Raw genomic sequence first — 19,889 nt, forward strand, 5'->3', positions numbered from 1 at the left:
TTTTTTTCACCCTTCTCTTGAACATCACCGTTTTTTTTTTTTTTTTTGCTGGAATGTTTTGAAGAAAATCTCAATCAACCAAAGACCCAGTTATATAATTTGCTCTAATACATCCCATATTTTATGTAGACCGGAAATTCATTCAAGATTGATGAGATTATTTCAGGTCCCCTCCCACTCTGGGGATGGAGAAGGGCAAGAATATACTATGGGGGTACTGTGTGATTCATGATCAAATAACTGGTTGTCTCATTTTCAGTGATGTTGAGGTAGACCAATGGATTTGGGTGGGAAAAGCCTGATCTTTCCCTTATGAAGTTCTCCGATGACCTTTTATCAACTGGTTTTATCCTCCATTGTTGACCACTTGCCTGAGTCAGTTAATTCATTATGTGTGCAAGATAGTGACTTTCCTAATTATATCATCCATTCTACATACAAGAATACTGAGATTCTTCTAAATAGAAGAAACATCCCCCATCTATTATGGCTATTTGGTTACCCTGAAAAATAGCTGTACTGGAGAAGCGAGAAATTTGCTTAATTCCTTATTTTTCTTTTAATTAGCAATTTTCAGAATAATGAGTTGGTTGCACAGTGTGTCTTGGCCAATCAAAATCAAAGGATCCAGTGCCTCTGGAGCGGCAGATGCCCTCTGGCCCTGGTGGCTTCCACCCACATAGAATGGGCTTGGCAGACAGTAAATCTTGTTGTTCCACAATGAAGTTTACAAAATCACTCAAATTCCAACTGCTTAAACTAATTATAGGTTCTTCTAAAGGCTAAAATATGAAGACAATTTAGATAATAGAAGAGGCACCTCAATAAAAGAATAAGCCAAAAAGAGTGGCTAGAAATTAGCAACCGCCTAGAAACTAGAACTATATAAGCTTTTTATGAAGTGAGCTTCAGTTTCCACAGCAATGCGGATTTTCATTTGGCACAGTTACGAAACATTTACTCCACAGTCTATTATGGAAGATCTACTAGTCAAAACAGAAAGAAAAGAAAGAAGTAACATTGAATTTTACCTTTAGGCAAAACAAAACAAAACAAACCAACAGGCAATTTTTATTCTTTTCAGGTTAATGAAAATCATATTTTGAAACCAGTCCCTAATATTTTCCATTACTGTTACTCTACAATATTTTTGGCATATATCTACCCAAAATAAATGTTAATATACCTGAATTAAGGTTCTTAAGCGTCAGTCAGCACACAAATGAATTATTTCAGATACATGGGCAATAACACAGTACACGAAAGACATTTATCAATGCATCAAACTGAAAGCCAAAGTTCAATTACATAAAGATTTGATTTAAAGTATGCCTGCCCATTTACAAGGTAGTGATACCTGGAAAGTCAATAAAATTGCCAGAAGACATAAAATATAGTCCCCTTAAAGAACTATAACTCCTGGGATCCGTACAGCTGCCCTGGGCTTCTGGAATGCACAGCACCTCCCCAGAGGGCCACACCCTCCCAACAGTGAGGCCCCACTGTGAAACCAGAGCCCTGGAGCAGTCAAGGGGTGAAGGAAGCCAGGGAAGTGACAACACTGCTCACTCACTGCACAAGGATCCTGTCCTGCTGCCCTCCCTCTACCTTCCCTTCAAAGGCTGACCTCATGACCTTTCTGACCTCATGCCCAGTTCTCTCTCTTCTGCTGTTTCAGCCACAATAGGTCCTCACCACTCTCCAAACACTTAGGTTCCTCCTGCCTCAGAAACTTTGCAGTAGCTGTTGCCTCTGCCCAGAATCCTGTTTCTGGTTATCAACAGGGCTTATTCCTTCACTTCCTTCAAGTCTTTATTCAAAAAAAGAAACAAGGAGCCCCAGATAGATTCTGACCCACCTCAGCAAACCAAGACTTAATACTTAGCCTGACTGTAATTTCAGCCTCTCCCAGAAATGATACCTATAACCTGTCAATCTGGAATCATCTGATTAGGTGATTACCTAGTGAGGTAATTCACCTGAGGGACCCCTTCCTAGAGGAAGGTGGCCTTGCCCGAGCCAATCCACTATGTTTGAAACTTTCTTTCCTGACTCCCTTCTGCCTATAAAAGTCTTTTGTTCTGTATAGCTCTTTGGAGCTCCTTTCTATCTGCTAGATGAGATGCTGCCTGACTCATGAATAGCTGAATAAAGCCAATAAAATCTTTAAAATATACTCAGTTGAATTTTGCTTTCTAACAACTCAAATGTCACCTTAGTGATGCCTTTTCTAACCCTCTTATCTAAGATTGCAGTCCTCTTTTATCTACCTGAAAGGAGGAATTTCTATCTTGTTCACTACTGTATCCTTTGTGCCTAGAACAGTACCTGGTACAAATAAAGTGTGCAATAAATATCTGTGGAACAAAGGCATGAATCATAAGTCAATTTGATTCTCTTACATTTGTACTGAAAAAGAATTTAAGACAAGTGACAGATCCTTGTAAAAAGAGGTGGACATTTATAAGTTTCTAATAAATAAAAAACCAAAAAAAAAAAAAAAGAAAGAAAACCATTTTACAGGACTATTTATACTGCTTTATTATTTTTTTTCTAAAGATTTTATTTATTTATTCATGAGAGATCAGAAAGAGAGAGAGAAAGAGACAGAGGCACAGGCAGAGGGAAAAGCAGGCCCCATACAGGGAGCCTGATGTGGTACTCGATCCTGGGTCTCCAGGATCATGCCCTGGGCTGAAGGAGGCAATAAACAGCTGAGCTACCTGGGCGGCCCTCTACACTGCTTTCCTATGAACTACATGGTTTAATTGTAAAGGATAACAGATTTCTACAAACAAAGGGTACTGAGGTATATAAAATCAAAGAGAAATTAACCACTCATTTTAGCTAGCCTGGCACTTTACAGGAATACTGGAATTAACACAATCTGAAGAATCACCAGTGGAGATGCTCACAGATTCAAAGATAAAAGACAGATAGCAGGTCTCTACCGACACCCCTGAGATCAAGAATCATGCTCTTCCAACTGAGACAACCAGGCACCCTGATAATTCCACTTTATAGATGGGCAAAATGAGGCTTAGAGATATTGGGAGATTTTTTTTTTTTAAATTGGAAGATTTGCTCAAGGCTGTGCGGACAGTAAGCAGCAGTCATTTTCTAAGTCTAGGTCTTCTGACTCCATGTCCCATAACAGTGTCACAAGCTCCCGTTACCTAATGAAACACCATGGTCACAGCTCACCTCTCTGACAGTGAGTTTTTAACAGTGAGACTGTGAGGGCTGAAGCACCAGGGTAAGGGGCAAGTCACTGACCAGTACAGATGGGACAGGACCCATGTACACCCTGCTTGCCCCAGAGCACAAAGTAAGTGGAGTTCCTAGACATAGGCACCAGGATCAATGAGCATATCCCAAACCTGGCAGTAAGTAAGGGAACATGAGAGGCATCTCTGAGAACCCTTTAGGGAGAAGACAGTGGGATTGGTGCTTTCTCTTAGGTTTAAAATGGCCAAGCATTTGAGGGACGCCTGGGAGACTCAGTCAGTTAAGTGGCTGTCCTAGGCTCAGGTCATGATCCCAGAGTCCTGGGATCCTTGATCAACTGGGAGTCTGTTTCTCCTTCCAACCCCACCCTCACCCCTCCCCTCTACTCATGCTCTCTTTTCTCTTTCTCTTAAATAAATAAAATCTTTAAAAAGTGGGGGGTGGTCAAGCATTTGAACACTGAGTTCAGAGTTTTCCTCCCTCACAGTCCAGGACTAAGCTTCTCAGCAGAGGTCCACAGCTAGCTCGTCAAGTTCAGCATTGTTAGGCCTCAAGGATGAATGTTAGAGTCTCTCCCGGCCTTTCTGGTAAAACCCTAAAAAGACTAACAGGAAAAAACCCAAATGCCCAGCCATTCCATCTGAATTGGTGAACATTCTGAGCATGACATCCTTACTGGTCTATGGCAGTACATAAGTTCCAGAAACCGCAAACACTGCTCTGTGGAAAAGGCAAAATGTCAAAAGTCTGTAGGCCTGCACTTGGCAACCACATTTTAGGATTTACTCATAAGTCAGCTGTTTGAAACTTAGAATACACCCATACATTCTAAAACCCATCAATAGCACTTTCAGGTCTAGCCTCCAAAGCCTGTTTAGCCTAGTATGTACAAAAACATGGTAGTATTCCAGCTATCCCAATCACACATTTCAATGGGGAAAGCCAAGTCAAAATTCCAAACCACAACAATTAGAAATATTTCTCCTTCTCAGTTCAAGTGGTTCATCCTGGCCTCAAGGAAGCAGAAGGGCCAAGAGAGGTACAGCTTCAGCCCAGTGGCCTCCTAAACCCCTAGTCCTCAGGGTGGGTTCATCCTGCTCTAGTGGTTCTGATGTGGGGGCAAGGGTACTGGCCATGCGTGTCTAGCTCTGGCTCCTCCAGCACCTGGAAGCACGGCCTGAAAAAGGGTTCGATGATGTTCAGGTTAAAACAGAAGCATTTGGGGGCACCTCGTGGCTCCATGGTTGAGCATCTGCCTTCAGAGCAGGTTGTGACCCTGGGGTCCTGGGATGGAGTCCCACATCGGGCTTCCTGCAGGGAGTTTGCTTCTCCCTCTGCCTGTGTTTCTGCCTCTCTCTGTGTCTCTCATGAAAAAAATAAATAAAATCTTTTAAAAAATAAATAAAAGCATTTGGCCTTAGTTTTTTTTTTCTTTTTCTTTTTAAGATTTCCGTTTATTTTCAAACAAACATCCCGTTCTGTTTCACTCTTTGAATTTCTTTTGAAAAGCATATATTCCAAAAAAATGCTTTATGTATGCTTTACACGTGTTACTCAAAAAAATACTTTAAACTATCAGAAGCCATTTTAAAAACACTTCAAAATGGTAATTTCCCTGAATATAAGATGTAATCATAGAAATAATCAGAAATGTAAAATATACCTGGGACAGATTCAAAAGAGAATAACCCTTGGGAGGCCTGGTGGCTCAGTGGTTGAGCGTCTGCCTTCAGTTCAGGGTGTGATCCCAGGGTCCTGGGATCGAGTCCCACATTGGGCTCCCTGCATGGAGCCTGTTTCTCCCTCTGCCTGTGTCTCTGCCTCTCTCTCTGTGTGTCTCTCATGAATAAATAAATAAATACAATCTTAAAATATACATATAGAGAATGACCCAAGGAGACCATTATACATTTATATCAGCAGACTCAACAAACTACAGTCAATGGGCCAAATCCAGTTCAACAGATAGGTCTGCAAGTTAAGACCGGTTTTTACATTTTTAAAAAGTTATTTTAAAAAAAAGATGATGATGTGACAGAGACCACATGTGGTCCGTGATTCCTAGAATTTACTATTTGTTCTGTACAAAAAATAAAATTGATGACCCCCAATTTATACCAATAATACTGTCTTTTCAAGTACAGTTCTCTCTCTCTTTTTGGTTTAACAGGCTCCATGTCCAACACGGGGTTTCAACTCATGACCTTGGATTGAGAGTTACATGCTCTACTGACTGAGCCAGCCAGATGTCCGTCAAATATAATTCTAAACTCTTTTGGAAATGTCTAAAAATCACTTTTAAACATAATAAAAGGGATCCCTGAGTGGCGCAGCGGTTTGGCGCCTGCCTTTGGCCCAGGGCGCGATCCTGGAGACCCAGGATCGAATCCCACATCGGGCTCCCGGTGCATGGAGCCTGCTTCTCCCTCTGCCTGTGTCTCTGCCTCTCTCTCTCTCTCTCTGTGACTATCATAAATAAATAAAAAAAAAAAAAAATTTAAACATAATAAAAATTAGTCATATCCCTTAATAGCCTACCCTTTTTTCAAAACCCACAGAAGTATAAATTAGCTTGGTTAGCTACCCCAACCTTCAGGGTTGGCTTGAAGATATGATTTCCCAACATCAAATTCAGCCCCAGGGTGAAAGGGACATTCTCTCTCCTAGCATCCAGGAACCTAATCTCTGATGTGCTGCTAAAATATACAAGGACTTGAGACATCAAACTCAGAAGAACTCTCCAAGCAGATAACAATAATTTTTAAAATTGAGCAGTTGTAATAATTAGTGACACTAATCTGGTAGCAGATCAGTTGAATAAATGATTTCCTAAATGAAGGAAGGAAAAAAGTCACCTTTATTCTGAAGGAAATTTGTATTTTTTTTAAGATTATTTATTTATTTATTTATTTATTTATTTATTTATTTATTTATTTAAGAGACAAAGTACAAGCAGAGGAAGAGGTAGAGGGAGAAGCTTATTAGCAGGGAGCTTGATGTGGGCCTTGATTGCAGGACCCCAGGATCACGACCTAAGCCAAAGGCAGATGCTCAACTGGCTGAGCCACCCAGGTGCCTCCGAAATTTGTATTCTAATCTTACATTCTAATCTAGAACCCTGAAAGAGGGAGGACATTTCATTTTGATTATCAAAGCCCCCAAGAAATGTTTAACCATAAGAATCAAACACACATCCAAATGTAAACAACTATGACTGTAGAACTGGAAAAATGATTTATCCTATAAACATGTATGAACTTCCTACATTAAACCAATGGTTCTATATAATGACAATTCACAAATATTTAGAAATTTCAGCTCCGACTAGGTACTTTTAACAGGATGTTATTTGGAAATTAAGTTTCAACTTCAAAATTTAAAGAACATAAAATACAGGCTGATTTGTTTGTTTCATGGTCTATTAACCTACTTAATGGAAATGAAAGCAATTCAGAACCTGGCATGTGCAAATTTTTTTACAAGGACAAGGTATCAACAGAAAGAAGATGACGATCACCATTGTGATAATTTGGGAAACACTAAGGGGACATTCTCACTTACCCCTGGAACACATTTTCCCACCCAAGTACGACACAGAAGATACTCTACCTCAATGTCCTGGAGGCTGAATTCCTTCTGATCTGTAAAGTTTGCAGCCCCAGCACTAAGTTCCATCAGCATCTTGGCGATCTCGGGCTTTATGGCGGAAGTCAGTCGACTAGCTGCTTCCATGACATGCTCCTGTACATCTTTAAGCTGCATGGCGGCCTTGGAGTAGTGAGAGTTCCTGAACACAGTACTGAAGAGATCTGTGAGGAAGGTACTGGCACGGCAGAAGACGTTGAGGGCATCCAGGTACTTGGAGATGCCCTGCTGGATGTCAGCGATGGGAGTGGAGTGGGGCATGGCATGGTGGCAGCTGCCTGCAGCAGTCAGGCTGCCCAGAGGGGCAGCGGTGGCCGTCGACGCCAGGGGAGCACTCAGTGCTCGGCCCAGCTCAGGCATCGGGTACTGCTGGTGCTGCTGCACTTTCTGCTTGGACCCGCCAAGCAGGAAGCGCCGCTTGTAGTCCATTTTACTGTCCTGGGCACTGCAGCAATACATGCGGGAGGGGGAACTGTCCCAGTGACTGAGCAGAGGGCAGGGTTCTGATTCCTTTTTTTCCCCCCAAGCTGTAGCTAGGTATAAAAATAGCGGAGTTCTGCAAATCTAAGTTTTGAAAAAGGCATTTCCAGGAGGCAGGTGACCATGTGATCCAACGTAGATGTGAGAACAACAAGTTTGTATAATTAGTATTTTCAGTGTAGACAGGACTGCTGACAAAAAATACGAGTGTGTCCAAAATGCTGTATAAGAACTGTTAGCATTCCACTCTCTTAATAAAAAGATATGCTTGCCGAGAAAAATGTTTACCTATAATTGCTTTGCAAGAATATTTTGATACTTGTATTTACAATGGCAGAAAAATAACTTAACTTTAAAAAATGTAATATAATGTAATATAATGTATCTTCAATATACCAGAAAAATTAGAACCCAAAAACCCACAAGCTGATCAACAGCATTTAAAAAGCAGTACAGTTACTTCACACTAAGTCCTTAGGAAGGAAGAGCAAACCACTTCAGAATTTTGACAGAGCCCGCCTGCCAAATCCATTCACCTGCAAAGCTTCTTCTCAATGGGAAAAATTTCCAAATTTCCTTTAATATTTTCTGAAAACAAGTGTTTTTTTTAAAAATGGCATTTGTTATTACAAGTCTTCTCCTCCTTTCCTTCTGTTTGCTGAGGTAGCAGTTTCCTTGTAACAGTAATAAGAGGTGCTTCCAGACTGGGTTGGCCCTCAATTGTAAAGTCTGAAGCAAGAATGCACAGATGTATTTGTAAGGCCTCTAAGTCATTTCCTGTGAGGGGGAAAATAAGATAAAGTTAGGAAAGTTACAGGACGATGAGTAATTCCGAAACATTAACTCCTGAAATGCTACAATACATAAAGGTGGGTTTAAGTGAGTAAGAAATCATATATAACCTTACCAAAGCAGGTGTGACACTGAGAGTTCAACTACAACATGACAACTACTAGAAAATTCCTCATGTTGTACAAATAGTACAATAGGGCAAATAGTTTGATTCCACACCAACCACTCCACAGCTGAGGCTAATGGGGCCTGGACTTGTGTTTGTGTTTGGCATACCCTTGATTCTTCCTCAAAGAGTTCATAAATCTGCAAGAGGATCAGGAGAGTACCCAGATCATGGGGAGGGGTGTCAACAACTACAGCACTCCCAAAACTTTGAGACTGGAAAAGAGAGGGAGAAATCAGGAAGGCGGTAATAAAGGAAATGTTCCTTTGACCTAGACCTTGAGCGTAGGACAGGTATTGACAAGCCCAAAAGGGATATGTGGGGCTCACCAGGTCAAGGGACCACCACAACAAGGCCTGGAAGCAGCATGGCTTGGGGTCTACTCAGGATTCCCAGATGGGCCAAAGTGCAGTGCACAGACAGAGCCTGGAGTAGTGAGTGGCTGAAGGGAGGTCTGCAGACAGGATTCTTCTCACCCTACCCAGCTCCCCTCTGGATGTTCAAAGAGAAGCTTGGCAGGGTGTGCTAGGTCTTACCCCCTGGGATAGCTCCTATAGAACTCCTGGCTCTGGATTGGTTCCAATAGCAACATCTGGATATCTCTGGCTTTAGTTTCTCATACCTTCAACAGTGGAGTAGTGGGATTCTTCTCACATAGTTAACATCGGGATTCACATTTGTCTGAACTATTTGTTCTCCCAAACATAACAAGAGTTCAAGTCTATTTTACTGAGTGTTATATTTGTTCTAAATTAAACTTCAAACCACATGATCGCTAAATATAGCTTGGCCTACTTATTGATAACTAGGTTTTCTTTCTTTCCATTTTCTACCACCAACAAAAAAAAGTAGGTAAGTTGAACTTCATCAAAATTAAAAATGTTTTGGGGTGTCGGGGTGGCTTAGTTAGTTTGGCATCTGCCTTTGGCTCAGGTCATGATCTCATGGTCATAGGATTGAGCCCCACGCAGGTTCCATACTCAGCAGGAGTCTGCCTGAGATTCTCTTCTCTCTCTATCCCTGCCCCTTGCACTCTCTCTCCCTCATAAATAAATTAAATAAATAAATAAATAAATAAATAAATAAATAAATAAATAAATATTTTGAAAAAGAACCTAATTAAAAGAGGGCAAAGGGGGGCAGCCCCGGTGGCTCAGCGGTTTAGTGCCACCTTTGGCTTAGGGTGTGATCCTGGAGACCCGGGATTGAATCCCACATTGGGCTCCCTGCATTCATGGAGCCTGCTTCTCCCTCTGCCTGTGTCTCTGCCCCTCTCTCTCTCTATGTGCCATGAATAAATAAATAAAATCTTTAAAAAAAAAAAAGAGGGCAAAGGATTTGAATAGACATTTCTCCAAAGATATACAACTGGCCAGTAAGCAAATAAAAAGATGTGCAACATGGTTGGTCATCAAGAAAATACAAATCAAAACCACTCCACACATGCTAGGATGGCTACAATAAAAACAAAACAAAACAAAGTGTGGGCAATAAACGGAGAAACTGGAACTCTCATACATTGCTGGCAGGAATGTGAAATGATGTAGCCACTGTGAAAAGCAGTTTGGCAGCTGCTCAAAATGCTAAAAGAGAATTGCCATATGATCCCAAAATTCCACTCCTAAGTATATGCCTAAGAAAATTGAAAACATAAGTTCATATAAAAACTTGCACATGACAACTACATAAAATCATAAATGAAAAACTTGTCCATAGTAATATTATGCAAAATAGCCAAAAAGTAAACAACCCAAATGTCTATCAACTGATAAATGGATAAACAAAATATGGTATAGTCATACAATATTATTCAGCCATAAAAAGGAATGAAGTACTACTTAATGCTATACTGTGCATGAACCTTGAAAATATACAGTAGATGAAAGAAGCCAGACACAGAAGGCCATAAAATTTAAGATTCCACTGACATGAAACATTCAGATAAAGCAAATCCACAAAAACAGATAAAAGCAGATTAATGCTTGCCAGAAGTTGAGAAGAAGGGAATGGGAATGACTGCTAATTAACACAGAGTTTCTTTGAGGGGTGATAAGGATGTTCTGGAACTAGATGGTGGTGATGCTCATACAGTTTTGTTAATACACTGAAACCCACTGAATTTCACACTTGAAATGATAAAAAATTTAAAAAATATTTTATTTATCTATTTGAGAGACAGTGTGCGTGCAAGCTGGGGCGGGGGGGGGGGGTGCAGAGGGAGAGCAAGAAGCACACTTTCTGCTGAGCGGGGAGCCAGATGTGGGACTTGACCTCAGGACCCTAGAATAATGACCTGAGCCAAGGGAGACACTTAACCAACTGAGCCACTCAGATGCCCCCAAATGGTAAATTTTATAGCACGTGTATTATGTATCAATGAAAAAAAAGAGAAATAGGAAAACATATATACTACCGGCTTCCAAAAATACCTATTTAGAATAGATGAAAAAAGGCCTGATATGCTACATTTGAAAAATGACCCACTGGTTAGTGGGCAGATCAGCATCATGGTGGGTAGCTACTGATTCTCCAGGGTGGCGATGACCTGAATGTTTACTTGGAGGTAATAAAATCAAGCACTGACTTGTGCACTTTCCTATGTTATTCCTCAGTAAAAAAATTAAAGGAACAAAGAGTTAACTAGCACAGAATGGAAGGAAGCTTGGGTAGGGAAACTGTCACTCCAAATGGACAGGCACTGGGGGTGGGCCTGGGGGCTAAGAGGGAGCAACACAGAGATTACCAAATGGCCAGTCTTTTTTTTTTTTTTTTAATTTTTTTTTTTTTAATTTATTTGTGATAGTCACACACAGAGAGAGAGGGGCAGAGACACAGACAGAGGGAGAAGCAGGCTCCATGCACCGGAAGCCTGATGTGGGATTCGATCCCGGGTCTCCAGGATCGCGCCCTGTGCCAAAGGCAGGCGCCAAACCGCTGCGCCACCCAGGGATCCCCCCAAATGGCCAGTCTTAATCAAATCTACCTCCTGCTTTACAATAAACCAGTGGGGCCAAGAATATGTGCACTGCACTACTCTGAAATGTATGTGCTTATATGCCTAACTTGGGGCAAATGAGTAAGTCTTAGATCAAAAGCTTTCGCAAGCTCTAAGATTCAGACCTAATCCAAACTGAAATTTCACTATTAAGAAGAGAGCAACAGGGGATCCCTGGGTGGCTCAGCAGTTTACTGCCTGCCTTTGGCCCAGGGCATGATCCTGGAGTCCCGGGATCGAGTCCCACATTGGGCTCCCTGCATGGAGCCTGCTTCTCCCTCTGCCTGTGTCTCTCATGAATAAGTAAAATCTTAAAAAGAGAGAGAGAGAGAGAGAGAGAGAGAGAGAGAGAGAGGGAGAGCAACAGATTCATGAAAATAAAAATCTAAAAGGAAAGGGGGGGCAGGGAGAATGATGTCATAAAAAATGGCAGAGTAAGGACCTCTAAAAATTTTCTTCTCCATAAAAACAATAAGACAACTGGTAAAAATGGTCAGAATCAACTTTTTCCAAACTCTGGAAATTAGCAGCTTGCAACAAATTGGGGAATGTTTATTCAAGAAAAACAGCTGCATTTTGGTAATTTGGTAACAGTGAGCTTTCCAGCATTTTAACTTGACCTAGTTCCATTCCCAGTTTTCTAGCTCTGCTATAGCCTTACAAACTAACAGCAGTATTTGCAGTGAGAACCAGAAAGCAGGCAGCCACCAGAGGAAGCAGAACTCAGCTAGAACTCCTTCAGTTTCATTCCCAGGGAATTATCATTATTTGACCAGATAGATTCCCTGGAAGATCCTACTTCTCTGTTTGAACTGACATGGAACTCACTTGGAGAAGGAAGAAAATCTGCTTTCCAGAGTTCCTCTGTTGTATCATTTAAAATGCTTAGTTTTCAAGTAAAATTTACAAGATATTCAAAGAAACAAGAAAGTATGGCCCATACACAGGAAAACAAACGATAGAAACAATTCTGGGAGTTGGACTTACTAGACAAAGACTTAGAGTCAGCTATTGTAAAAAATATGTTGAAAGAACAAATGGAAACATGTAACATGTAAAGAACTACAGGAAAGTATGATAGTGGTGTCTCAGTTAATACAGAATACTAACAAAAGATAAAAATTAATTTATTTATTTATTAGAGAGAGAGAGAGAGAATGAGCAGGGGGGAGGGGTGGAGAGAGAGGGACAAGCAGACTCTCCACTGAGCAGGGAGTCTGATGTGGGACTCAATCCCAGGACCCTGAGATCATGACCTGAGCGGAAGGCAGATGGTTAACCAACTGAGACACTCAAGTGCCCTAAGAATTTTATTTAAAAATATAGAACCAAAGAGAAATTCTGGACTTGAAAAATATAACTGATATAAAAAATATACTAAGTGGTCAACAGCAGATTTGAGCAGGAGTGAGCAAACCTGAATGTAAATTGAGATCATTCAGTGTGAGGTGCACAAAGAATGAAGAAAAAAGAAAAGAGCCTCAGAGACCTGTGCGACATAATCAGGCATAAAATGGGATTCCCATAAGGAGGAGAAAAAGGCACAGAAGAATATGTGAAGAAATAATGGTCAAAAACTTCTATTTGATTAAAAATATGAATCTATACAACATGAAGCTCAACAAACTCCAAGTAGGATAAACTCAAATTATAATCAAATTGCCTAAAGCCAAAGCCAAAGAGAATCTTGGTAACAGCAGGAAAGCAATTTATCATGTACAGCTGACCTCATTATTTATAGCAGTTATGTTATAGAAGGTCACCACACAAACTATAATTCACAAATAACGAGTCAGTATTCTTAGAAGACATACGGAGTTAAATCCCTATGAGCTTCTGGTCATAACACTTCCATCAAGCAATCAATACATAACCTTGTTTTATGTATGTTTCTCTTCAAAAATATCTTACTTAATATATATTGCTAATTCATTAACATTGAACTCCCAGCCAACAGCACCATAACTCACACCTGAATAAAGCTTATCTAACAAACACATTTTCTTGTGGATTGGCTTACTGGCTAAACTTTATTTGTAACACAAATTCAGTACTTATAAAGCTCTTGTGGTCATTTCTGGACATGCGCAGAGTGGTAAAAAATTTTTGAAGTGCCCAATGTCCATGCCCCTAGCTCAGGCCAAACAAAGTGATGCTCTGCCTTCTTATTTCAACTCCCAGATTATAAATACAGTGTCCTTTCCACAGATTATCTAGTGTCACTTTTTTGTTTGTTTTTGCTTTTTGTTGGCAATTTCACTGTTTAAAACAGCCCCTCAAAATAGTGCTAAAGGGCTATCAGGTGTTCCTAAGCCCAAGAAAGCTGATAGCCCTTTAGCACTATTTTGAGGGGCTGTTTTAAACAGTGAAATTGCCAACAAAAAGAAAAAGAAAGTGACACTAGATAAACTGTGGAAAGGAAAAAAAATGACCACAAGAGCTTTACAAGTACTGATTTTGTGTTACAAATAAAGTTTAGCCAGTAAGCCAATCCACAAATACAGAATCTAAAAATGATAGACTATAAAACATACTAATTAAAAAAAAAACACACACTAATCGAAATACTTGTATTCCAAAAAAAAAAAATACTTGTATTTCAACATACAACATAATGGGGGTACACCTCTTCTTAAAAATCTAACACACAGGGCAGCCCCAGTGGCACAGTGGTTTAGTGCCGCCTGCAGCCCAGGGTGTGAATCCCGGAGACCTGGGATCGAGTCCCACGTCAGGCTCCCTTCATGGAGCCTGCTTCTCCCTCTGCCTGTATCTCTGCCCTCCCCCCTCTCTGTCTCTCATGAATAAATAAATAAAATCTTTAAAAAAATCTAACATACAGGGGGTGTCTGGTGGCTCGATTGGTTGGGTGTCTAACTCTTAATCTTGGCTCAGACTGTCATCTCGGGATCATGGGAAGGAGTCTCACATCAGGCTCTGCACTCAGTGCACGTGTTTGTCTATCTCCCTCTCCCTCTAACTTCCTACTCCCTCTAAATAGATCAAATCTTTAAAAATATATATAATATACAAAAACAACCTTTGAAACAAATGATCAGTTACTAAACATCCTTAAAAAGATAGACATTGCTCTTTAAGTAGTGAACCTTGAGTATATTTAATGTAATATATCAACCATTCCATTATGTGCAAACTGTTCACTGTGATTTTTAAAGGCTCAAGCCTATATATTTAAGGTGTAGTTCTTCTGTAATTTTTAAGTGTATAGTTTAAAAAGACAAATTGATGCTTTAAGAGAATAATTACATCTGGTGAATCATTTGCTCCTTTTTCTTCCCTTTAGGAATGTATTATTTTAATTTATTTTTTAATTCAAGTATAATTAACATAGTGTTACAGTAGTTTCAGATTAAGGACCATATTTTTTTTAATAAAAATAATTTTTCTAAAAGGTAAACAAGTTGGGGGATTATGTTAGTCATTAAACTTTTTATTTTAGTGCTATGGTCACAGTGAAAATTTTTATACACACACCAACGGATATTATAACTGCTTAAAGAATCACTTAACAAGCTAAAATACATATTCAAATCTCTTCACTGTTTGGTTTGCATATAGCTGCTTCATCAAAAATAATCACTTCAAACAAAAAGACAAGAACAAGGGTTGGTAAGGATGTGGAGAAACTGGGACCCTCTTACACTGCTCAAAGGATTGTAAAATGGGATAGCACTTCAAAAAAACAGTTTGGCAGTTCCTCAAAATGTCAAATATAGTGTTACCAAATGATCTGGCAATTCCACTCCTAGGTACATACTAAAGAGAAATGAAAAAAATAGATGTCCATACAAAAACCTGTACATAAATGTTCATAGCAGCATTATTCTTAGTCAAAAAACACAAACAATACAAATGTCTATCCACTGATGAACAGACGGTGTACAGCTACTATATATGTATATGTTATATACATGTAAAGGGATGAAGTATTGATACAAACTAAAAGGGATGAACCTTGAAAACATTGTGCTAAGAAGCCAGACACAGGAAGTCACATATTTTATGATCCCAGTGATATAGAATTTCTAGAACATGCAAATCCAGAGACAGAAAGGAGATCTGTAGAATGGGGTGTCACTGCTAACACATACAGGCTTTCTTTTTTGGGGTAATGAGAGAGTTCTGAAGTTAGATACTGGGGATGGCTGCGTACCTCTGAATATACTAAAATACATAGGGTATATGAACTGTATCTCAATAAAGCTGCTTTAAAAAAAAGTTTCATCTTTCATTGCCATTTTCTCCTTATGTAACTTATTTGCCAGCAGAAGGTACATAATAAAGAACAAGTCTCCCAGGGACACCTTTAATGCCATCCTTAGTCTCCTGTTCCCACTTCTTTAGAAATCTGTATTTAAGTGCTGCTAACCAAAATCTAGCAATGTCAGTGCCAAAAAGGCCCCTTCAATTCACAGATGAGGGGGATGGTCCCAGGATACTGAATGCCCAGCACTAGACCACAGAGTGCCAGGGTCAGACCTGGGCATCTCGACTCCCAGAACTCCAAACACACACGTAAATGTTCTGCGCTCAACTACTCAGACTGGCAGATAGGTTAAGCGATGTTGCTGCAACAAATCCTGAAATCAAGTGGCCTAACCTAACAGACTTCTCTCTTTTGCATGCAGTTCAGTGTGGGTCTGGCAGCCTGTCTTCAACTTGTCGTGACATGACTGGAACTTGTTTCCCAGTCACCTGAGTACAACACAAGAAACTCATACCTACTCTTGACTGCTTCCGGCTGGATGCGACACACATCACTTCACCTCCTGACCCCTTAACCAGAATTAGTCACATGGTACCAATGCAACGCCAAGAGAGGCTGGGAAATGTAGGGGCCCTTATGGAATATCGGGTAAGCATTAGTGTCAGCCATGGTCGACAGCCCAGTCTCGCTGCATGTTGCATAGTTCTGATCAGGTAGTGATGGCAATTCTGATTCCACACAAGAGGGCTGTTTGGTAATGCAGGCTGCGCAGTTGCTTTCCACAAGCCAGGAGGTTCTCCCACAGGCTGCTCCAGGACATGGTTGAGTACGCATGCAGAGTTGGGGAGTGGCAGGTAGTGGGGAGGGCAGGGTAATAGATTCTTTTGAAATATTGATGAAAAAACACTCCTGATCAAAGACATACCCAAAACACTAAAGTTTCCATTCAGTTTTGAAATTGGAGCCTCAGGTGAAGAACCACCTGCCCTCCATACTCCCCAGGCTTCAGTGAAAACCTGTATGTATCATAAGTGCTTTAACAAGACCACTTAAGTGCCATGGTCAAGTGGGGTTCTTCTCCAGGCAGAGAGAACACACAAACCCCTTAAGAAGATGAAAAATGATTTTTACTTATTCTTAACAGATCTGTTTGTTCCTGTGCTGATCTTTGGTCTAATAAAACTAGATACTGTGTTGAAGTCAAGGAAATATCATGGGATTGAAATACCATTCAAGTTCTATCATTTTCGAATGGGATTTTGCCAAGAAATAATACGCAGAAAAGGTGGTGACATCCATTTAAGGAGTTGTCTTCATGGCAGTGATCATTTCTCCTGACAAAACACTGCTGGAAGCTGGGTGATGGATATACGAGATCTATCATATCATTTGCTCTACTGTTGGGTATGACTGAACATATCCATAATAAAAAGTTTAAAATACACAGAAACATGCACAGAAGCACCTGAGCTTATCCCTTTCATTACTTTTTTTTAACATAAAATTCTTCTTAATGCTTAATGTTTTCCTAAAGCTTTCCCCCATATTTATCTGCCTGAAGGGCTAAAATATGTTCAATCCATTTAAGGAGATTTCTGTATTTTCTCAGGAAGAGTTTTCACTGGGAAAATATTCATCATTTATGAATCCATTATTCATATGCATTGCGGAATCAATATACATTGTGAAGACCTCAGAAGTTAGCTGTAGCCAAGACTTGTAAAATTTAAGTACTTTATTCTTTAATGCTTTATGCTTCCTGAGAGTCACAGGAAGCTATAATGCTTCCTGAGAGTCACAAACATATAGCTGAAAAGGACGTTTTAGGACATAAGTCACATTTTTTCAACACCACAGTAGTTTGCTAAAATTCTAAATAGATTAAAACTGAACTCAGACATGATTATGTCATTTAAAACATTCCTTTCTGCAATAGAAATCGTTAGCAATTTCGATTTCACATGGTAACAAAGAACATGCTTGAAACTAGACAAAGATTAAGTATAAAAGGGTTTTCTTATATTCCTAGCTGACAAGATATAAAAAGTGGTTTGGTCAGCCTGAGAATATCTAAAGAGCTTCCCTTTACAGAGTACAGTGGATAAGAGAGTGACCTTGAGGGCCGACTAACTGGGTAGGATCCTGGCTCTATCACTTACCAGCTACGTGACCTTGGGCAAGTTCTTTAACCTCTCTGTGCCTCAGTTTCATCGTCTGTAAAATAGGGATAATAACAGTAACTACTGTTATTGAGTTGAGTTTATACACATAAAGTAGGTAGAATAATATCTGCCACATACTGAGCAGTGAATGTTTGATGATCTTGTTATTATCATTCCCACACAGTAAGTGAAAGTAAGCAAGCCTTGTAAGCTCTGCTTGTCTGGAAAAAAAGTATAGGCACAGGTCCTGCAGAGTCAGCCAATTTCTGAACTGAGTAGAAATCTATGTATTCTAGGTAGGAGGCATCACATGTTTCAGTGATGTGATAGCTATGATTTGTGAACACAGAGAACAATTTTAAATCCATTTCAGTCATTAAGCCAGCAGAGAAAATGGGAATGAAAAGCAGTCCTGTTGTCCGTAATAGTATGGCACAAAGTAGCTTCATTTCAATATGACAGGCTAAATAAATAGGCGCATATACTTACCTTCCCACTGGCCCCAAATCCTAATGATAGAACACTAAAGACATTCACAAGGGAATCACAACAAAACAGTAACGAGAAGGGCTGAGGGATATAGTCTCTTTAAATGCTGCTTACTTTCTAGAAGACGAAGAGAAAGCAGAGGGAACGTATGACATGACAGACCACAGCAGAGCTGGACACTTCCCAGGACATGCAGAGCCAAAGGCAGGGAGAGAGGCAGAGCCCTTTTTCCTGGAGGAGCTGGATAAACGCCCAGCTTTGAGTCAGCAGGTACAGAAATCAGGAATGGGGGAGATAGGTTCATCAACCTGATCTCCTCCACACTTCTCACTCCTGGTAACTCACTCAGCCAACTCCTACCAGGCAAAAGGACTGCTGGAAAAACAAGAACCTCTTCTCAATTATCTGTATCATCAACCCACTTCTTCACTGATAAGGATCACCAGACAGCCAGGAAAAACCCCAAAGGGCAATAAAGGACAACTAAGATGAAAAGCAGATCAGACTCCAAAAGAAACATATATTTCGGGTCCTCGAAAAAAAATTTGAACTGGTATCCTCAGAGAGATATAAGATAATACATCCTTAAAACAAAAGCAAGCAAACCATAAAGGAAGCAGAAATCAAGAAAGAATTCTTGGAAATAAGAAATATGATTGCTAAGTTAAAAAGTAAGGAAAAAATAGAATAAGAATGGAGTAGGGTGCACACATTTGCTTATATGTTTTAAAATAAACAATGGAAGAATAAATCAAGCATCAATAGAAATGTTATCTATGTGCTATCGAAAAGAACAAAAGCCTGGAAGGAAACTATAATTCTCTCAATCTACCTTGCTTTCTAGTTTTGTCTTTAGAACCAAGTAAAATATCGGATACAATTAAAAAACAAAAGTAAAGCAAAAAGAAAACAATCCCTAAAATAAAAAAATAAAAAAAAAAAACCTAAACTATTTATCAAACTGGCATATAATCACACAGAAAAGGATTATCTGAAGTTTTTTTTTTTTTTTTTTTTATTGTCTCTTATTTGAAGTTTAAACTGTTTTTACTGTACCTCTCTGGTGTTACAGTTGATAAAGGAGAACAGACACAAATATAAAATCAAAGAAATAAAAATCCTTTAGCCATTCATTTGAATTTGAAATATTAGTCTGAAATCATGATTTACCTTATTTCTTTGTACTTATTTACTTTACTGAGAAGACCTAGAAGGATTCACAGCCCAGTTGTAATAAATGCCCCTAATACTATTTCCCATCAAAAATCAGACCTCTTTTTAGAAATGGCTGATTCAGAAACAAAAAAGATAAGCCAGGAATTCTTATCAAGCCAGAAAGCAAGGGGATCCTAATCTGGCTGGTGTCAAAAGAACTTTGAGTCAACCTGAAGATTAAGTTGTTTTAATGACCAATGAGACAATGTAAACATACAAAAAACATAAACAAAAACAAAAACAAAAAAACCAGGGGATCCCTGGGTGGCTCAGCGGTTTAGTGCCTGCCTTCGTTCGGACCAGGGCGTGATCCTGGAGTCCCGGGATTGAGTCCCACATCAGGCTCCCTGCATGGAGCCTGCTTCTCCCTCTGCCTGTGACTCTGCCTCTCTCTCTCTCTCTCTCTCTCTCTCTGCTTCTCATGAATAAATAAATAAAATCTTAAAAAAACAAAAACAAAAACAAAAAACCACCACCCAAAAACAAAAC

General features: G+C 39.8%; 1 protein-coding gene across 7 annotated transcripts in view; it reads right to left on the reverse strand.

Annotated features, from left to right (window-relative positions):
* The window catches only part of GARRE1 (granule associated Rac and RHOG effector 1), a 78,996-nt gene that overhangs the window by 42,153 nt on the left and 16,954 nt on the right, over nt 1-19,889 (reverse strand). For 4 of the 7 annotated variants that reach the window (XM_041729634.1, XM_041729648.1, XM_041729626.1 and 1 more), the window contains one exon: nt 6,838-8,130. In XM_041729634.1, coding sequence (XP_041585568.1) covers nt 6,838-7,332 — 495 coding nt within the window. In that variant the 5' untranslated portion in view covers nt 7,333-8,130. Of the gene's footprint in view, nt 1-6,837; nt 8,131-8,421; nt 9,213-17,693; nt 17,749-19,889 lie in introns of those variants that run through there. The other 3 variants (XM_041729618.1, XM_041729611.1, XM_041729641.1) reach the window with 2 other exon arrangements.

This window comes from Vulpes lagopus, chromosome 2 (genome assembly GCF_018345385.1).
Source record: "Vulpes lagopus strain Blue_001 chromosome 2, ASM1834538v1, whole genome shotgun sequence".
NCBI lineage: Eukaryota > Metazoa > Chordata > Mammalia > Carnivora > Canidae > Vulpes > Vulpes lagopus.